We start from the raw sequence: 20731 nt of genomic DNA, 5'->3' as shown, positions 1-20731 counted from the left end.
AAGAGGCCATTAGGATGTACTGTAGGAATAATACCAGTCTTTCTATTGCTGCTTCAATTATCTTAACCATCCTAAGATGCTAGGCTCAAGTTGAAGATGTACTTTATCAGCTCGCAAAGTCTTGATTGAAGCGCCCATAATTGGAGTGTTTCATACGAATCGAGTGCCACTCTTTTGTGTGTATTGTAAGAACATATCTCCTTTGAGATTGCTCTGTTTACTGATGTATTATGAGTGGCCAAAGGAAACAAATCTCTGCTGGATGTTTCAATATTGTGATGATTGCAGTATTTGCGAGAGAAGCAACATAGATGGTTTGTATAGAGAAGGAAATTAAGCTTCTGATAGAGAATGAGAATGCAGCAAAGAGGTGACACTGCATTCATCTTACAGCACCTAACAGGGCATAAGAAAGAGACGACAGCCACAATAGATGACCTTGTCGGGTGCAAGCTAACTTTGCTAGATAGGAGAGCAGGTAAGCTGAGAAGAAGATGCACCATCCCCACGGCTACCTTCTCTTATTCTACTTCCCACACCACCCAAACCCTAGTCGTGGGGGTGGGCAGATCAGTTCTGGGAAACCGCCTGCGAAGATTGGTCCGGCGGAGGCGCCACCTTCGCCTGCTTCCTCCCTTCCCCCTCGATCTCGAAGGCGGAGGCGGGGAAGGTCCTGAAGAGCCCGGCCGGGGTCTTGAAGGTGAGCTTCCCGGCGGGCGGGCCGTCGGCGGAGATCTCGTCCAGGGTGATCCACACCAGCAGCTCCTTGGCCTTCACCCCCGTCAGCTTCTTGATCTTGGACTTCTCCACCACGGCGGTGATCTCGGGGGAGTACGACACCCGCCTCCCTATCTTCTCGAAGCAGTGCTCCACCTTCTGCTTCTGCTTCAGCCACACGAAGCCGGTCTCCTCCACGTACCCGCACTCGACGATGTCCCTCAGGGGGAGCAGACCGCGGGGGAGGCCCACCTCCTGCAGCAGGAACTTGGACTTCTCCTGGCAGATCTCGTCGCCATGATAGATCTCAGCCTTGGCTTTGACGTCATCCGTGATCAAGGCCATCTCTCGATCAAATCTTCTTCTTCTTCTTGTTCCGGCGAGCAGGAGCTCTCGGAATGCCTCGATATATAGACAACGCAGGGCTCATGGATTTCCGGAATAGCATCAGATCAATGCAAGTGTTAAACCTCTTTATGACAATTACAATCACCATCTCGAGTATTGATTGGTTCTCTTCCTCCCATTTTGCATGTTAATTAATTAATGAGATGGTTCCTTATGTGAAAAGCTAAAAAGGAGTTGCCACTCCATAAATGAAATGGTTGGCAAGTGGAAGCTGTGCAGGTTGGTATTTCTCTCTTTCTTTTAATGTAGTCAACATCAGAATTTACTTTTACATTTGAAAAAAATTAACGTAAAATTCTCACGCTTCAATGATTCATAAAGGATGACTGTCCGGTTTCTTAATTTACAAAATTATTAGCTTCTCTTTCTTTTATTGCGTCTGCTTCCACATCTCTCTCTCTCTCTCCTCCACCATTCAAAACAATCGGACGGACCCATCATGTGGTTGTTGAAACCAGCACAGTACTGCATCAACGACAGCTGACACTGTTCCCATATTTTCACAGGCATAGCGTGTGATGAGTTGGACCATTCTAGTGCACCTACGGATGCTCCACGTACATGTACGTGCTCTCTCAGTGAAGGCGTTTCCTTCTATCATAAGATAATACATGCATATGCCTACTACCATTTTCGTCAAACACACCGTGTTTCAGTGCCCAGCAGTAGTAGACTGTTTGTTGCACAAGAATATATATATATATATATATACATATATACATATATACATATATATACATATATACATATATACATATATACATATATACATATATACATACATATACATATATACATATATACATATATACATATATACATATATATATATATATATATATGAAAAATATCATGATAATTTGGCACATAAGACGCCACAAAAAAGCCACATAAAGCAAAAGATAGCCGGCGTCGTGTGGAGAGAGACTCGGGAGGCCCCGCTGCCTTGCCATCCAATGAAAGCACATGAAAGGCCGCATGAACAGTATGGGGCCATGACAGTGGGAATTGAATGCACGGTGCAGCCAAGCAGGTAGGACGGGCCGAGCAATTACGACTTCTGAATAGTTCGTAGGAATGGTCATAAATGGAGTTCACATCTCGTCATAAATGTCGAAAAGAAAGCTCACATCCATGGCTTCGCCGCCCAGCCGACCGCATCTAATTCCCCCAACCAACTCAAAACTACTGTTGGTGCAAGCAAATCAACCGCTTGAGCCATCAGTTTCTTTCTTGGTGAGGGCTTCTCGGACCAGTTTATATGGAATTTCGTGGTTGAACACCTGTGATGGTAGGAAAGGTGGCAGGCGGGCACAATAATGGTGATGGGAGAGTTCTCTCTTTTATTCCGGCAACTGTTATTCGAGGGAACAAATTGATGACTTTAATGATTAGAGAGGAATCGTTAACTAAAGCTACTTAGGACCACCACTTTCTGTTTGGAGAAGAACAAGATACCGCATCATCGTAGTAGTTGTGCTAAGTGATGATATCTTTCGAATGGTGCGGAGCCGCAAAGCCTTCGATGGCAAACAAAGAACCCGAGGATGTTTAACTGAATCAGATAGATGACCTGCTAAGAACATATGGAAATGAAAGAGATGAAAAGGAATCAGAAAGAAAGGGAGAGAGAAGTGGAAAAGAAGAAAAATCGCATAGAAAAAGAAAACAAATGTATAAAGTTTCTTGCTAATGCATATTAAAACCATGATACAACCGATATCCATGCCATGAAGTTTCTGATACCCGTGTGAGACGCGCACCGAAATGTGGACCCTTTGTATTGCTACGGTTGGCAGCCTGCGGTCTCATCGGGGCTAACGATGTCATATCAATTAAATCCACTCATGACAACCAAACCATACAGAAAAGATCCATTAACATAACTCAGAGATTCTTGCAATGCAGCAACTACATTGGACGAGAAGGCCGTTGTTCCAGAGGATCGCAATATCTCAACTTGTAACCAGACAGTGATTAAAGATTCTATATTTCACCTGCGACAATCAAATAAATAGACAATTCAAACTACGGGGACAAGGCACCGACGACGGCGGAACCAAAGGGAGACATGTTTTCCACTTCCTAAACCCCAAATAGGTACGACACTTAAACAATCTGATAGCACTCGCAGATGTGGAGTCCTAGGATAAGTATAAAAGCATCCTCAACTATTTGGGAGCAAAATAGTTGCCTTCTTATCTGATCAGACACAGTGAGAACGAGCTTTATAGTGTCTGTCCTTCCCAAAAGAAATGCACTCATTCTAAATGTGCAAGCCATCCCGCTTGTCAGATGGAAGTCTCAACTGTTCTCGAGCTAGTCCGTGATGGCATACCAAATGGTGGTGAGTACATAGCTACAAAGGCTTATTTCTAGTCTTGCTCTCCCCCTTCTCTTTGTCACGTTTATTATACAGCTTTTCCAGCACTCGTTTTGCCTCACAGGAGGGGAAATTGCTCAGATCATAATAGTGTGGAGCTATATCAATCAACCTGCAAGCATAAAAATCCAATCAAAATACCTAAAAATATTCGAATGGGTAATATCCCAATGAATGAGAGATGAAAATGAATTTTCACTGCAAAAAAGCAAGTCCACTTCCATAAAATAAAATACTGGTAACAAAACTAAACTGGCTTGCCATCAAATATAGTACTCAAACTGGACTTTTTACGGCAAAGTTTTATGCACACTAATTAAAATAAAAAACTATGAATTCATGACATTTCATAACTAGGTAATAACCCTGTCCTGAAGTAAAAGTTCATGACAAATTTCATAACTAGGTAGACATTGACTACGAGAACACATGACTAGCTAAAGAAGTGTATATAGACTTACCACTCTCCTCGAATGTCTGTCACTGTGCGAATAAAGTTCCTACTGGTCAAGACATACTCATTGTAGATGACCCATTCTGGCTTATGATCCAGGCAGGTTGATGGATGGAGGTGAACAACCTAACAATTACAGCATGGGGCACATGAAGATATTCATAATGAGCATTCAAGAATTACTTAAAAAGGCAGCATAAATACCTGATTGTCCTTCACCGTCAAATAGTGTCCGGTTCTCTCAAGATGAGCTACCTGCATGAAGTACCCTGCAAGCATCGCCTTCCTGATGTTAATGTAATAATCACGGCTGTTGAAGTCTGTACTGCATAGTTTCAGGTTGAATCTAGCCATGATCCGCACGAGCTGTTGTCTCACATTGTCAGCAGCCTTTAAAGTCCTTTGGTTAATAAAATTTTCATAACACCATGAAGAATCTTCACCTGTGATAACAACGTAAAAGTCAAATAAAAGGACTAGAATAATGGACATTGAAAATGACAATAGCAAAGTGGAATATTATTCACTTACTATTTTGTTTATATGCATGATATACATTCAACAGTGTTAGGTGATCCCCATCGATGTGGCCAAACCGAGCTTTAGCTTCATCTGCAGCTTTCTGAGCCTCCCTAGGCCGGAGAAAGCAATTGGGTACTAGAAATAGAATTGGTTATCACAGATGAAGTCCACGGAAGGTCAGCATAAGCATGGAGTCGACACGAAACTGCTTCATAAGACACTATTTGAGAAATTGAAACTATCTACAGTAAGTCCGAAAGACTGGTTAATAAGACCATGAGAGATTGATCATTAAATCCTAATGCCTGATCTACATAGAAACCAGTCACACCCAATAGCAAACAATACAAGATAATCACAATATCCTACATCTCTTAAATGCCAATACTTCAACCATGGACAAACAATTGAGCGAGAGCATGCAATTATAATGTCCCCAAACACAAGCAATGTTGATAACATCTTGTGAGCATTGGTGCTTGCAATTCAATAAAGTCTAGGAAACATGCACAGACAGGAAATGCCATAAACACAAATAACTTTAACCATTCAACATAATTACCATAATACAGATCAAAATGCTTAGCAATTAAGTCTTTGATGCTAAGAGTGCAAGTGCAAGAATTATAACCATACATGACAAGAATATACGCAAACCTTCAATATTAAATAACCAATAATAGAAAAAAATTATAACAAAATTGCAATTTTTAGCCTACCTGAGAGCATTGCAGATATTGACACGATCTCATTGGAACAATTGAACTCTGGACTCACAACCAACATCTTCGCCATCTGAGGATCCAGGGGAAACTCGCTCATAAGTTCACCTAACTTAGTCAAGTTGCCATCATCATCAAGAGCACCTAGGTAATTCAAGACCTCAAGTGCCCGCATCAATGTTTCAGGAGCAGGAGGATCCATAAAGTCAAAATGAACCAGATCATCAATCCCAAGTTTCTTCAAGGTAAGAACAGTATTTGCCAAATTAGACCGGAGAATTTCTGGATATGTTTGCTCTTGCAGGTCATTTTTAAAACTTCTCTCTGTGTAAAGTCTAAAACATTTTCCTGGTTGGGTTCTACCAGCACGTCCTGCTCTTTGATGCGCACTTGCCTTTGATATTGGAGAGACGAGCAAAGATTCCACCCGTATTCGTGGGTTGTACACCTTTTGTTTTGAGAAACCAGGGTCAATAACATAAACAATGCCATCGATGGTCAATGATGTTTCTGCAATGTTTGTCGACACCACAATTTTTCGTCCCGGCGGGCCACCTTCCTCCAGTGGCGCTGGTGCAGGTTCAAATATCTTCTGCTGCATGGCTGGGGGCAAAGTTGAATACAAAGGCACCACTTTCACAGGGCCAACTTGGTCACCCAAATTATTGATCTCCTTTGTTATTTTCCTACATGCATCTTCTATTTCTTCCTCTCCAGTGAGAAAAACAAGTATGTCACCTGAAGGTTCACACATGTGTATCTGTACAACAGTTCGAATGGCAGCTTCCAGGTAATCTCTTTCAGGCTCTTGTGTGTAGAAAATTTCCACTGGATGCAATCTACCAGGTACTTTCATTAAAGGGGCCCCACTAAAGTAACCCTGGAACTTCTCAGCCTCGAGCGTTGCACTCATTACCACTAGCTTCAAATCAGGTCTATTTCTCAGTACTTCTTTCAGCAGCCCAAACAAGACATCGGTTGCTAATGTTCGTTCATGAGCCTCATCAAGAATTATCACCTTATATCTCTCCAAAAGTGGATCAGCCATTGCTTCTCTTAAAAGCATACCATCAGTTAAGTACCTGGCATCAAAGTGACAAAGAAAAAAAGAGTCCATGAGTTAAAGTACCAATGCATGGGTCCAGGAGAATTAAAGGCATGACGTAGATGTGTTAAACTCTAACAAGTCACACTCAGGCTGTTGTGTTCCAAATGACAAATCAGATGGTGTTATATATATATAACTGTAAAACTTCCTGCAACACATGTAAAAAGTGGCTATGCAAATGTAAACACAGCAACAGATGCCACTTGCACAACAATCTACCATGATAGTCCATGACAACCTTGGCCTGGCACAAGACCTTAATCATTTAATGTGTTGATTTCTACATTATTAAGTGATAAGTTAACAAAAGTTACAAGTCTGACCAAGTTTGTAGAAAAGTATCATCATTGTGACTGAGACCCAGAAGCATTCAAGACGGACTTACTTCAAAATAGTCCTGTGACTGCTGCAATCTTCAAATCGGATGCTATAACCAACTTCTTCTCCTATTGTTACATCCATCTCCTCAGCAACTCGACGAGAAACAGACATTGCAGCGACTCTTCGAGGCTGAGTGCAAGCAACCATTGGGCGTTTGCCCAAGTCCTCACATTCCAAGACAAACTGGGGAATCTGTTCAATGACAATCACTCTTTTAGTTAATGTGTTATTGAAAGCTATAACAAAATTGAAAAGAAATATTCATGCAATCTGAATTGAAATATTAAAAAGAATAAAAGAGATTGAAATCAGTGAAAAAGCATCAACAAGGAAACAACAGAAGTAGCAAAAGCATTCCAATGCGAATGTAATTATTAGGTGAATCTTTATTTGAAATTGAAGTACTAGATACCTGAACAAGAGAATAACCACAATAATTATAAGCAACACTAAATAAAACAAGAAAACGTATAATGATCAGCAGGCTACGAATTAAAAAGGCTTGATTACAGACACATGAAAAGGGAGCAAGTGGCACAGATGTCCGAATAATCTGAAAAGCAGAATGGATTTGGATATGGTAGATGATATGTTTATTTGTTATACATCAGTATTCATACCCATTATTTGGTATCTAAAACTTCTAGGACATTTTCAAGATTGTAATTTTAGTTCCATACATATTTGGTATATCCAGTCTACTAAGAGAGACACCAATACCTAATGAATGCAGACAGGAAGAAGGTCACTTGTACATTTTATTATGCTTTTATCATCCTTCATTTGTTCACACATTTGCTCTTAATCAATAAAACATTATTGATCACTCCTTTAAATAGGATATTCACATGGTTTTTCCGATGAATTGTTTCAAAACTAGTGGCAGAGTAATTATATGCATTCACCAAGACAGCAGTAAGAACTAAGATGACCGAGTAAGCAATCAAGTTTATTTTTCAGACATGTAATCACAAAGAAATATTCTCTTTACATACAAATAACATTATCTCAAAGAAGTGCTCTGTATTTGGTCATTTCCAATGCACTAAGTTTATAGAGACTAGTATGCTAGTAAAGGGGAAAAATGAATGCCAACAACAACGAATTACATTTCTTTCAGACAATAATGTATCACATAATTCCAATGCTTAACACTCATTAAAGGACCGTCATCAAACAGTCAGATGAGTTTGATATACATTTCCAATATTTCATCCAAGTTATCTCTACACTCCACAACTTGAACTGACTATCCATTTCTTGGATGCACTTAAGACGTAAACCACAAATGCAATCATTTCTTGTCCAATCTTTCCTTGTAATAGCAATACTTCTCATCAACCTCATCTATGCTTAAGGAAATTTTCACACAAGTTATTTACTATATTTCTCAATGTTCTACATATAAAGCATCAGTGATCTTGTGGTTACTTATAAACTTCAGCCTTCGGAAAAGGAAAAATAGATAGAAGAGCTTTTCACAGGAACCAAGAACTAACAACGGAATTTACAGCACCTAAAATCACGTTATTAGCACGAACATGACCTCTAATTAAAAACGCCGAAGGAGTATGTCTACCCAAGGGGTCCGAATAACAAACCTGAGTTGTTTTACCACTGCCGGTCTCTCCGACCAAGATCAGAGTCTGGTTGGCCTTCAATACGTGCAAGAACTCCTCTTTCTGCTGCCATACCGGGAGGGTCTTCCTCTTCTCCAGGATCTCGTGGTACCTCTGCGAGTAGGGCCGACCGCTCCAGCGGTTTACCCCCGGCGGAAGCGCCGCCGTCTTAGCGGATAAGGATCCGTTCGCCTTGCCCAGCTTCACGGACACGGAAGTGTCGTCCACCACGTCGAAGAGGCTCACCTTCCTCTTCCTTTCTGTCGACATCTCCAGCACCGGCTCCGCCAATCAAAACTTGGAGAAAGATCGAGCAAGATTCCGATCGCCTCCTCGAAGAAGGGGATTCGACCCCGAGATTGAGAAAGAGAGGGCGAAACAGAGATAGGGTTCCGTCGAAACCCTAGTTTTGAGGAGGCAGCAGGAACCGCCAGATCGATCGAGTACCGATATATAAGGGAGTGGGAGAGGCCTAGAAGCTTGTCAATTGACTAAAATACCCATGTCAACGTACGATACCAATTCACGAGAAGACCCCTATGCACTATTTGTATGGAAGCAATACGTTTTCTATCCGCCGACAACTTAGCCTGAATACCTACCTTTTCTTTTATTGGTGCCTACGCATGGAGCCCAATTTGATCGAATCCAAATTCCTATTACGACCAAACACGGTTGAGGTGGCAACATTTGCACCACATACACCGTGCCCTATTTCGTGGTCCAAAGGAAAAGTTTGTGATTCACTAAATATATACATTGGATATCCATTAATAAATTAATAACATCACCGCTGTGACACTAACAATTGTTATTTTTTGATATCTCAGCTTACTATATCAGCCCAAAACACCCCAATAAGCACTAACCTTTTATCCAGCATTAGTTTTTTTAACACAATTTTTTTCCAAAATAAAAAAGTTAATTCATTACTTTATAAAACGAGTATAACTCAACGACAAGTGCACCCAAAAATAAATAAATAAATAACTAAAAAACCACATGCCATCCTAAAATTTTATTTTTTAGTAAAATTAAAATAAATTTCAAATATGAGACCTAACACTCCTACAATAATACATTAAGCAATCGGATGTCTCAACAAATATTTTTAATCCATCAAAAGATTTATCCTTCATCATATTTATGATAATAAATTTTAAGAGAATATATTTATCTTTAAATCGTAGAATTCATACACCATTGCAGTTGACATCTATTCAGGTTTATAAAAGATTTCTTCATCTATGCCAAAGTTTCTACTGGACCTCAAAAAGGCACTATGAACAAGAGTAACGGATTAACGATCAGAATCCAATGCTGTCTTAGAAATCAATACAAATGGCTCTAGATGTATATTCCTAATAACCAAAAAAGAAATCAGCTCCAAAAAACTCATAACAGCTGATAGTGGAATGTCAAAGCAAACTTTTAGCAGTTGCATTCACATATACAGCCTGAAGCTGTTTTGTATATCACAAAAAGTATGAGCATTTGTAATTACATAAACAACTAAAATTCTTAAGCACATGTCCTCTAGAATGTGAATTCTACCAGAAATATCCTGAGTTTAAAAAAGGCGATGACCTCTGTAAAGCAGACTAGTAAAATGTGCTCCCTAATTCCTCAACAAAAAACAATATATCTTGCATATGATATAGATTTCAGAAGGAAAATTAGAAACCTAGTAACAACGAAACGAAGAGCTCTGCGACGTATTAAGCTCATCTAGCACTAAAACCAAATCCACTGAAACAAATGTCAGTTGTTCCTGATGTATTTCGCGGTATGCCATCAACTACATGAACGTCTTCTGCTTGTCTACTTGATGTGGCATTATGCAACACATTTTCCATTTGTGCTATGATCTTGTCAAGTCCATGCTCAAGAACATCAAGGGCATCCTTGGAAACTGCACTTCTCAGTGTGACAGCAAGCGCTTTGCGGCAAACACGACTGTATCGCACTGTCAGAGATACTTGACTGCCAGAACCCCCTGTGGCTAGCTGTCCACTAGATACTGAACCATCCTTTGCAAACCTAGTCCACCTCTTCAGTATATATTTGGATGGGAGCGAAAGGATATTGTTATTATTGAGAACCTTCAGCGCATGCATGCATAGGATGCCCATGGATTCAAACTTCTTACAGCTGCATGTGACAATAGTTTCAGTTGGGTTAAATTCAACTAATCCATTGCACCGCTTTTGGGGAATATAAACTCTGAAGGTGACTCGCATTCCATCTACACCAACAGGTTCACAAAGACAAGCAAGTTGGCTTTTATATTCATGTTCAAAATCCACATATATCGTCCTTGTATATGATTCTGCTGCTTCAATCAGCATAGGAATGTCAACAAATAAAACAGGCTTACTTTGTGTTGAATCATAATCTTCGAGAATTTCCTTCTCCCGTAGATGAATCAGTGACTTCAAGTACTGAATAATGAATTTGGTCAGAGACAACTTACGAACGAAATGATTTCCAAAGAGGTTGGTCATGTCCTCAGTCCATTGTCTTGTCATCATGGTAGCAGAAAATGAGTTCCTGAGGTAAACTGAACCCCATTTTTCTCGAACAGAGTACAGATCTTTGAACCATGAGACGTTTGCAAGGCCATAACTCGAGATCAAGCTATCCCATTCTTTATGAAAATCATCTTCTGAACCAACATCATAGATGAAATTCTCAAACTCCCGCTGGAAGTTGATATCTAAACATGGAAGATGTGTAGACACACTTTGAAGCAAATTCCATAGACAAAGTCGATGACATGTGTCTGGTAAAGCCGTAGCAATTGCCTCTGAAATTGCAGCACAATTATCAGTGAATATTGTTTTCGGCTGTCTTCCAGACATTGCTACCAAAAAAGTTCTAAACAGCCAAACGAACGATTCTAAAGTTTCATCTAATAATAATGCGGCCCCAAAGATAACAATTTGTTTATGATGGTTTGTGCCAATAAATGGTGCAAATGGTATATCATCACCACAAATGTGATAAGTTGTGTCAAATGAGATCGCATCACCAAAGTAAGTGTAATCTACTATTGACTGCATATCTGCCCAAAAGCAGTTGGTCAGTCGCTCCTTTTCATCAAGTTGTATAGCATAGAAAAATGATGGATCTTCTGATTGCTTAGTTCTTAGAAAGTCTAAAAGAAACTGTGTGTCTCCTGTTTCAAGATCTTTCAACCGTCTTGTGGTCAAACAATTGCTTTGATTTTTCAAGAGCAATCCTGCATCTTCTCCATAATCTGCTTCTGCCTGAATATCATTCTGAGTATATTTTGCTCCAAAGTAGATTCCCGACCTAGAAAAGTTTGAACGCTGAACAGGCAATTTCTTTCTGTGTGACCTTAACATGTGCGAATTACTTGGGGTTGCGAGTGGATGGTTATGTTCATCAATAAATCTATTAACAATCCATAAATTGTCATTGTTAACTTTAAACTCAATACGAGCCATACAGTTTGTTCTCTCTATTGGACGTGATTTTTTAGTCATACTCACAGGATGTTCTTTACGAGAACCTTCATTACTACATACATAGTGTCTATAACGTATGCGGCCATCACTTCTTCGAGAAAGATGATCTTTTCGGACACTAAAACCTTTTCTCTTAGCATACGAATTATAAAAATTGTATGCTTGATCTTCTGAATGGAAAATCATCCCGACTTTTGGATCTAACTCTGAGTTGACATTTACTCCTGAACCAAGTGAACCAGTTGTGCCAATGGTGCTTTCTACAGATCCATCCATAACCCAGGTAACTGACCCATCCATGGAATCAGTACTTTGTAAGTCAGAATTCTGTTGCTTGGAAGATGAAAAAACTTTGGTATATCATCATTTTTTAAAATGTATATCTTTAATGTATAGGGTTCATCTACATCCTTCTTGATAAAAGCAATTTCTGTTAAAAAGAAACATCATAAGAACCTATCAACCAGCAAGTGTTTATAAACAGCATCTAAAAACTTGGGTTTGAGGTAAAGGATGTACGGCCTGTAACATTAAATAATCACTAAAAAGCTCAAGCAAATAACGTTGAGAGAACACGGTTGCCAATAATGATGAACATTATAAGCAAAGCTCCCCAGGACACCTGCTGCATAAACTGCAACATGAGCAATGAAGAATTGACATCATAAAGAAGCAATCAGCATAACTTGCAAGCCATCAGGCACAAACTAATCTGACCAAGAGAAGAAATTGGATGAGCAACTTTAGAAGATCACAAATGTTAGCAGTGCAATCCTATTTTTTTTAGTATATCAGTTGGAAAAAGATAATATAAAACGTAGTCATACAATCTGACCCTTGACATGGAACCCCCTCTTTGGTGAGCATACTCAAAACTCAGACAAGTTTCCAGTGCGGACTCGCCTATTCAAGAATGATGCTAGTCATATTTTCCTTCCACTATATCTAATTATTGAAGTTTAAAACAGTTGTTAGACGGTGGCTATAGAGCACAGATACAAGTGACTTTACATGTTTGCGACCATACTAGTTTTGTCGAATATGCCCTCCTTTGTAACCATTAATTGCACAGAAAAAGGCGAGTTCATAGCACTGACAAGTGGCTTCTTTGCTTAATTCTCAGATTAGCTGATAACTCTTCCGTTGATCGCTATTGCAACTAAGTCACTAAACTATGACAATAACATCTTTTTGTAAGAATCTTATGCTGTGTACAACATCAATTGGTATTTATAACTAAAAAGGGCATTCTTGTAGGTGAAGCTCTCAGCACAAATGTGAAATACGGAGGTTAGATGCACACATCGTTGCCCTATGCCAATAGAGAGGTTGTTTCTGGCTAGACATTGGTAAAAAAGAAAAATCTTTTTTTGAATAATCCCTTCACAGAAGTATTAACTATTTAACCTAATTTTGCAGGAACCAAAAGTAACATCGGAGCTGAAACGACTTCTGCAATGGCTTCCCGAACCATACCTTGCAAGAAAAAAGAATCACTAGCAACCAATCAAAGTCCACTAATATCGCAAGCTCACTAAATCACAATGGAGATGACAGAATATGTAGCTCCCATTAGAGAGTAATTTCACGGATTGGTGAACACCAAGGTTTCTTTTGCTATAAATTTCATTCTTTCAGCAAATTTGACACCGAGCAGAGATGATGATTTATTCTTTCAGAAAAAGAAGGAAGAAAAAGGAAAACGAAACAAGAAGCAATTTTGCGCGTTGCGGCGCAGAGGGAATCCATGGACGAAAGAAACTGACCTGATTCACGCACACCTCAGCTCGAATCGAGATCCAGAGGGGGAGTTCTCGCTTCAAAGCCACCAAACTGGCGAAGAGAAACCCCAAACCCTCTCCGGGAAGAAGAATGTCCTCTCTCGGTTCGGTTCGCAGGCTCGTGCCGGGGGAGGGAATAGCACGTGTACGACACGTGATGTCGACTAAACTCGGATCCGCTACTATGCGGGGCACGGATTTCACCGCTTGAGATCTGCGTACATCGATCTTTAAGAGTCGTGTAATTATTTGATCGAAGCTTTGAGTTCGTCTGGACGAACCCGACTCACCCAGATTATTGGGCCGGGCTGGGTTGGTTTTTTGGAAGTTGGGTTGGGATACAATTCAAATGGCAAGGAAAGGGTAAAATTGTTCATTTATTTGATTTTGATTTTTTTTCTCTCTCTCTCGCTCCTCGCTCCTCTCTCCGCTGTCCTCTCTCTCTCTCTCTCTGTCTTTCTCTCCATCGAAGAAACGGCTCGATTTAGAGTATGCGAACCTTCACCCCATCGACAGTGATGGCGAAGGTGGAGGCTGGCGACGGCATGTGCGACCAAGATCCACAGAAGGGGAACCGGTTGGAGGAAAGAACCATAAACGTGCGTGATGATTCCACGACAGACCAAGGTTTCCGTTCCTTTCTCATTTCCTCATGCGTACTTGATTTCTTGAACGGGGTTTGTAATATGTTGTTTCTTGGGATTATTCGGCGGTGTCAGCCGCGAAGACGGGGGTAATCAGGGGGAAAAAGCACAAGCTGAAGTGGATGAGCCGGCCCATGGTGTTGCCGGAGACCATCCTCGAGTTCCTCGACGAAGACCTCAGGGAGAACGCCATCAGATATCTTAGTAATTTCTTGGTCGAGGCGAGTGGTTCTTGCTCACCGTCTTGAACGTTCCCTGTTGGTCTTTCTAATAATTGGATTGTTTTGTTTCCGGAAGCTAGGTATTGCCGCTTGGTACTAATTAATTATCTTTTCATGTTTTTGTCGTCTCTTTTACTTGCCTTTTAGTCAGTATTTCAACTCTGAAGACGTATTGGCATTCAGCTTTATTCTTTTTATCTGGGTTTTTGTTGTTGTTAGTACCCATATTTACATGCAATCTTTCTTTTTCAACGCCACATTGTCACCATGTAAGTAGGCTTTTGGTGAAGCTTTTGGTTTCAATTGTTCACTATTCTTTTTATTTGGGTTTTTGTTGTTGTTAGTACCCATATTTACATGCAATCTTTCTTTTTCAACGCCACATTGTCACCATGTAAGTAGGCTTTTGGTGAAGATTTTGGTTTCAATTGTTCACTATTCTTGAAAATTGGCATTATATTTGATATTGTTTTCATCCCTTTTCTACTTGGGTTTGTTTTGTTTGTTATTTATATTGTTTAAAATTTCCATTTGCTGGTTTGGTCTGAGTCATGGTTTTCATCTTTGTCATGGATTCCTAATTTCTTGCATTTCAGTGTTCTTGGAGTACCGTTATTAATAGTTGCTGATTTTTGAGCTTGTGATTTCTTTCCAACTAATAAATAGCATATAAAGTTTTTTGGGTTTTGCTTAGTGTCTTCTTTTAAAAAGAAAGACGGGAAATGATTTTGCCCTCTTTCTGTACATCATTTGGTTCAGGACACGTCAAAAAATGTTAAATGAAAATAAATTCTAAGCTTACCAACAGAACCATCTCTAAAGGAGACAATTCTCTGAACTATCTCACAGAAAATACAACCATTTATACAAAAGACAACATTATAAAGAAAAACTCCCAAAAGACTGGTCTGAAAATTTTTTTATCGGCTCTTCATCATGTGAATAACGCAAGGGAGAACATTGGAGATCAATATCAAAATGAATCTTCAAAATAAAAAAATCAATATGAATTGGTTGCAAAGAAGAACATTTTTGGATAAATGGACAACAGGTTCACATTTTTGTCGGACGAGGTTATACCTGTCCATGATAAAAGTTGAATTTGATCAAATTTTGTAATTCAACAAAACTTTCTCTTATTATCAGAAAATCTTTGCTTATCTTCTTCATCGTATGGTCTACATAAAAGGCCCCCTGAAGGCATCCTAACTATCTTTTCGTTGACATAATACTTAGCTGATGCATGTTTTCCTTGGAAATGCATCTCATTATTTTAACAGCTTCTGAAACTTTTTGGTCATAGGACAAAAAAGAAACAAATTTTTAACACTCTCTGGTTTCTGTCTAAAACAAATTTTTAAATCTGGTTTCTAACTAAGTTGTTTTTACTTGTAATGCATCTATTAACTATATCCTGGCAAATGACAAACTTGCAAAGTAGTACAGCAGTTCTGAATTTAAGTTCATGCCTCCATGATTTAAAAATCTATACAAATAATTCACTAAAAATAACCGCTCATCAACGAGCTCTCAGGTGACCTGACAATGCCATAGCAATTCCATAAGCTGATCAAAATCATTCTTCAAACTCCCAGGAATTTTCCTGCTGAAACCAGTCCTCCATCGATTTCCAATTGATTCGACTTTAAATTCTGATCTCAGTCTATTTTAAACATGTTTTGAATTAAAGTGCTTAAAGAACTATGTGCACTCCATATATCCTGCAAGAAACCAACTCGTTCTGCAATTCACACTCTAAATTTCAACCTACATTTGCAATGAAGTTTTCTAAAACTAGGTTAAAAGAACACACTTATCGAGCTATGTAATATTTCTTCAGAATCATTAGCACACATAAAATTCTCTCTTTCTTTCAGTGTTTTAGTATCTTGCATAATACCATTTTCATGATCTTTTACTTTGTTTATTCAGAATAATCTGTAATATCTTTAGTTAAGCAGGCTCATCTTTTTTTCTCATGCCTTTAAGAAAGATCAGCATCTTTGTCTTCACCCATGCTAGCTTGATGTTTCGTTTTATCCTTTAGTCTGCTTGGTGTCTAGTAATTTTCCAAAAGTAAGTCTGCATTGGTGATGTCTACCTATTTCTTTGTTTGTTTACTTCGAAAGGCAAAGGGAATGGATCATTACTTGGGTTTTAATGGATTTCCTAAAGCTTTAGGCATTGTTGCTTTTGATGGCTTTCAATTGGTTAAATCTTAAGTGCTTCCTGGTATTGCCATTTATAAACTGACTTTTGGTTTTTATTATTCAGTATGCTTGATGTCTGCATTTTGAACTTTCATTGAGCTTGCTTGTTTCTTTCTGTTGAACTTTTTCTTTATTTTTTGGTTTGCCCACACAATTCAAATTGCATGTGATAAAGGGATGCTTTGGTCGCTTTAAATCTATTCTTCTTGTATTGTTCATTCACCATTATGTTTAATTCTCTGGTGTCATTTGGCTTGCTCTTCTGATGGTTATAAAAAGGAATATCAATATTTTATTTTTTTCAGCACTGACTGGAATTTTATGAAGATGGTTTAAATTCTCTCAATTTACCAGAAGCCAATGACTTGTTACCTTTTCTATATCAGAAAAGGGAAGAGGATTTGGATAATTACTTCCGGACTGGATATATGGTGTTTAATTCCTGTGGTACACTGTGCATATTACTACAGGTTGTTTATTTCTAGGTTATGTGTTTGTTGCAAGTGCTTTGAATTACATCATAGTATAATGCTACAAATCTTGGGTCTTATGGAACAGGAAATTGTAGGTTTTTACAAGAAGATGGAAGATGAAAAACTCGATTCAAGAAGCATAAAGCGTCTTATTAATGTTCTCACTCTTTTCCAGGTCAGATTTCCTGCCCCCGTGATAGATTATTTTTCTGTTGCCTCAAATTTAGTGCAGTTATTAAGCAGATTTTGCTCTTTGCAGAGTGTTGCTGCTAACAACGAAACCAGGCAAAGATTTGTAGATGGTAAACCTTTGGTCTGTTGTACAAAATAAAATAATGGGCTCTGCATTTTACATTAATTATTGCTATCATCCAGATTCCAAACTGGATAAGTGGATAACGTATCCCATTTGGATGGTGAACACTTGAATTTAATGAATTGCTATTGAAGACTTGTGAACTGTTATTTTCTTATATTCTATCTTTCTTTTACCATCTCTGCATCATAAAATCATCAATTTGGACTATTTTGTGATCAACTTTCTAATTCCTTTTTTTCCAATGAGATAAATAATTTTGTATCATCGTTTCAGTAAATACATCTTTAATTTTATGCAAGCATATATTCATCCTTATGGGAAATGGCTACTACAGTTCTTTATCTTTTGCCAAAAATATCAAAGTTTGTTAGTCGAAGGTGCCAACTATTTCATGCAAAAAATTGTGATCCTTGAAATTTCAAGTATTTGTGGCTTATCTGCTAAATTTAAGCTTCAAGTAATTTTCAGGTTCAACTATGAGAACTTGTTGGCTTTCAGTTTATAATAATTTAACAGACTTCAACAGTTTCCTGATTTCTCTTGAACCTATCACAAATGACAACATTAATCCTGCAGTCTTTTGGTTGATTTTCTACTCGTTGTTACATGTACATTTTGCCCCCTTCGCACCCCCCCAACTTTTTATTTTCTTTTTTTTTTTAGTGCAGAAACATATCTTGAACTCAATTATAACTAAATATGTTCTTTATCTACTTGTTCCAGCCTGTGGTCCAAACTTTTTGGTACCCTTGATACTTTTTAAGAGCACAAATGAGGTGTTTGAAGATGTCCGTACGATTGCTCTTTCAGTGTTTGGAATCTTGTGCCAGGTCCTTCATTTTTTAATTATCTGTGCAACACATTAGTAATGGTACAATAGCCTGAACAAAATTTTGTTTGAAGGGTAGAGAATCGAGGATTATAAAGTGGGCTATTGAGAACGACATAATAGAAGTATGTCATTGCATTTTGGAGAATGGAAGTGAGCTTAGTAAAGTGGTATGTCCCTTATAATAATTCTGCATTTTCGGCTAATTTTTCTTTTTATGTCCTATAGATTATGCTTCAATTGTCCTGCACCTTCACTCTATCCTTTGGTTTCCTGCCAACGAAGATCATCTAGTTTTTCTCATTTGTTTAATATGTTGTTTATCTAAATGTAAGAAGTGACTATTAAATGAGAATATAAGAATTTAAAATATTTTTTCAGCAATAGTAATTGATGAGACAATTGTCTGTTATATAGGCTACATATATTGAGTCATATGGCTTCTGATTTGCACATAACCCTCAAGTTAGAATGAAGCATTCTCCAGCTAGAAAGCAATTCAACTCATAATTTTCTTCATGAGTATCTGAAGACATTATTAATTTAGCACAACTTTAACTTTCTTATGCCATCAACAGAAACAAATGTAATGTTATGGCATAGATAAAAAATTGATGTTCATAAATAGATTCTAATATATCAAATATCCATCAGTATTTATCTACTATTTGTACATTTAGATAATTTGTATGATACATTTTTGCATGTATCCCCTTTTTATTTGTACATATCATATCTAGTTTGTAAATATGCATAAATACCCGTATGATGTTCACTGGCATATCTATTAGGCAATCCTTAATTTCGTTTATTCTTGTTCTTTTCATAACTCTTCAACTGCGAGTCCGCATAACACTTGTGGTTAAATGTAAACTATGAAAAGAAGGAACTCTTTGTGAAGTTTCAGGAAAAACTGGAAATATTTACATGTTGCAGATCTTGGAAAAAATTGCTGCATGTTTAGTCACAATGATCTTGTAGGATTGTCTCTTGGGTGTTATCAAATTCTGCCAGAAGGATGCAAAAACTGTTCCATTCTTGCTATGCCATGTACTTATTTGTAGTTTGAGTTTGACTTTTACTTCTATGAAGCTGCTTGACCTTTTGTATTGTTTTCCATTGGAAAAGACTGTTTTGAGTAACCAATTCTCTTTCATCTTTTTTATGGGTGTTCTGAAGAGAACATAGTCTGGTCATAACATTTTTGGTCGTAGATTTTTTGTGGAAAAATATAAGGTCTCAAACTAAATTAAATGCAGATAGCAATGCACATCCTTGAAGCCATACTTCATGACAACTCTGGTATATCTTTTATTTGTGATCCCACATGCACACATGTCCTCGATGGACTGATTCGGACATGGAACGGGCTGGTACATCCAATAACTAGTTTTTATCCACACATATAATCATAGTCTTGATCCTTCATTTTATTCTAAAAATATCTTCTTGCTAATTTTTATCCTCATTATGAAACAAGGTCAATCTTTTAGCAGTTGACCAAGACTTTTCTCCTCGCCTACTGTTCCACTCCATAAGATGCTACATTATTCTCTGCAGACATGACAAGTAAACTGCTCTGGAATGTAAATTCGGTATACTGATTGCTAGATCCAGCCTTTTCTGATAAGTATTTGTTTCAGGGGATATGATGCCGTTAAGAACAACCTTCCAGAGGCTATTGCAAATGGCTCCTTCCATGAGATGACTGAGGTATCCTGCTTTTAGATAGAATGTGTTAGCCATAAGAAATATGTTTCGTTGGTCCTGAACCAAAAATCTATTTTCCATGAAACTGCAGAAGTACCCAATGATCAGGGAATTGTTGCATCAGCTTCTTCTCAACGTTGGTAAAGAGGCAGAAGTCCATCTTTCAGAAAAGTGGTGATCACACATCAGAGGAGGAAACAGTGAACTTACATTATGCATGTGGATTGGTTCTTTCACCGAAGAGTCAGGTTCTCTGCTTAGCATTCCCTTGAACGATGCAAGCAGGATTATAGTCGTAAATGAAGTATAGCCTTCTGTATATTCTTTATGTTCTATCAGCTCCTGTCTGTGGAGCATCATAGGAGCAGATCAGTAGTACACCGGCAGTGATGGTTAGGAGCCTGCTGAGAGAAGATGTTTTGAATTGCCCAGATAAAATCCAAACTTCTCTTTGAGATGCGGAGACACAGGTGATGTGATTCATGCATATGCTTTTTTCTCGTGCCCCACATACAAAGCAAGTGTGAGCATCAATGTATGGTCCCTAAACCACAATAAGAAGGTGGGTTCTTTCCGGGAGGCGCTCGACCAATGGTTTTATAGTTAAACTATCTTGGGCTCCTTCCTAAATCCATTTTGCAGGGAAGAAGATGACAAAAACTCCTCCTCGTAGCAATACAAGGGAGCGGCCGACAAACGAACTCCCGAACCATGTGACGTTAGAATATCAACTTTACCG

At 38.5% G+C, this 20731-nt stretch overlaps 4 protein-coding genes across 7 annotated transcripts; 1 reads left to right on the top strand and 3 right to left on the bottom strand.

Moving 5' to 3' along the window:
- Window positions 1-259: 259 nt before the first annotated feature.
- LOC103978016 (uncharacterized) lies at window positions 260-1113 on the bottom strand. Its single transcript, XM_009393714.3, has one exon. It carries the CDS (start codon window positions 1060-1062, stop codon window positions 571-573), a length of 492 nt encoding a protein of 163 aa, XP_009391989.2. The 5' UTR covers window positions 1063-1113; the 3' UTR covers window positions 260-570.
- A 1874-nt stretch (window positions 1114-2987) lies between these two features.
- On the bottom strand, window positions 2988-8747 carry LOC135607320 (probable pre-mRNA-splicing factor ATP-dependent RNA helicase DEAH2). 3 transcript variants are annotated; one of them, XM_065099066.1, is made up of 7 exons: window positions 8297-8746; window positions 6700-6887; window positions 5204-6288; window positions 4494-4619; window positions 4167-4405; window positions 3970-4088; window positions 2988-3620 (listed from the first exon to the last, which is right to left on the bottom strand). In XM_065099066.1, the coding sequence occupies exons 1-7, from the start codon at window positions 8582-8584 to the stop codon at window positions 3485-3487; spliced, it is 2181 nt and encodes a 726-aa protein (XP_064955138.1). In that variant the 5' UTR covers window positions 8585-8746; the 3' UTR covers window positions 2988-3484. The 3 variants fall into 3 exon arrangements, 2 of the variants coding, with proteins under 2 accessions (XP_064955138.1, XP_064955139.1); XM_065099067.1 differs by lacking the exon at window positions 4494-4619 and having other exon boundaries at window positions 8297-8747; XR_010485142.1 differs by lacking the exons at window positions 2988-3620; window positions 3970-4088 and having other exon boundaries at window positions 4266-4405; window positions 4494-4689; window positions 8297-8747.
- Window positions 8748-9725: 978 nt separating this feature from the next.
- LOC103978014 (protein FAR1-RELATED SEQUENCE 5-like) lies at window positions 9726-13729 on the bottom strand. Its single transcript, XM_009393712.3, has 2 exons — window positions 13572-13729; window positions 9726-12235 (listed from the first exon to the last, which is right to left on the bottom strand). The coding sequence occupies exon 2, from the start codon at window positions 12103-12105 to the stop codon at window positions 10039-10041; it is 2067 nt and encodes a 688-aa protein (XP_009391987.2). The 5' UTR covers window positions 12106-12235; window positions 13572-13729; the 3' UTR covers window positions 9726-10038.
- Window positions 13730-13971: 242 nt separating this feature from the next.
- LOC135607319 (uncharacterized) lies at window positions 13972-20457 on the top strand. 2 transcript variants are annotated; one of them, XM_065099064.1, is made up of 11 exons: window positions 13972-14213; window positions 14306-14451; window positions 17048-17131; window positions 17220-17309; window positions 17394-17436; window positions 18177-18283; window positions 18357-18452; window positions 19542-19655; window positions 19763-19851; window positions 19926-19995; window positions 20084-20457. In XM_065099064.1, the coding sequence occupies exons 1-11, from the start codon at window positions 14078-14080 to the stop codon at window positions 20168-20170; spliced, it is 1062 nt and encodes a 353-aa protein (XP_064955136.1). In that variant the 5' UTR covers window positions 13972-14077; the 3' UTR covers window positions 20171-20457. The 2 variants fall into 2 exon arrangements, with proteins under 2 accessions (XP_064955136.1, XP_064955137.1); XM_065099065.1 differs by lacking the exon at window positions 19542-19655.
- Window positions 20458-20731: the final 274 nt, after the last annotated feature.

This window comes from Musa acuminata, chromosome BXJ2-3, assembly GCF_036884655.1.
Source record: "Musa acuminata AAA Group cultivar baxijiao chromosome BXJ2-3, Cavendish_Baxijiao_AAA, whole genome shotgun sequence".
NCBI classification, from domain to species: domain Eukaryota; kingdom Viridiplantae; phylum Streptophyta; class Magnoliopsida; order Zingiberales; family Musaceae; genus Musa; species Musa acuminata.
The sequence above is the reverse complement of the archived record's forward strand: the minus strand, read 5'-3'. Positions and strand labels throughout refer to the sequence as shown.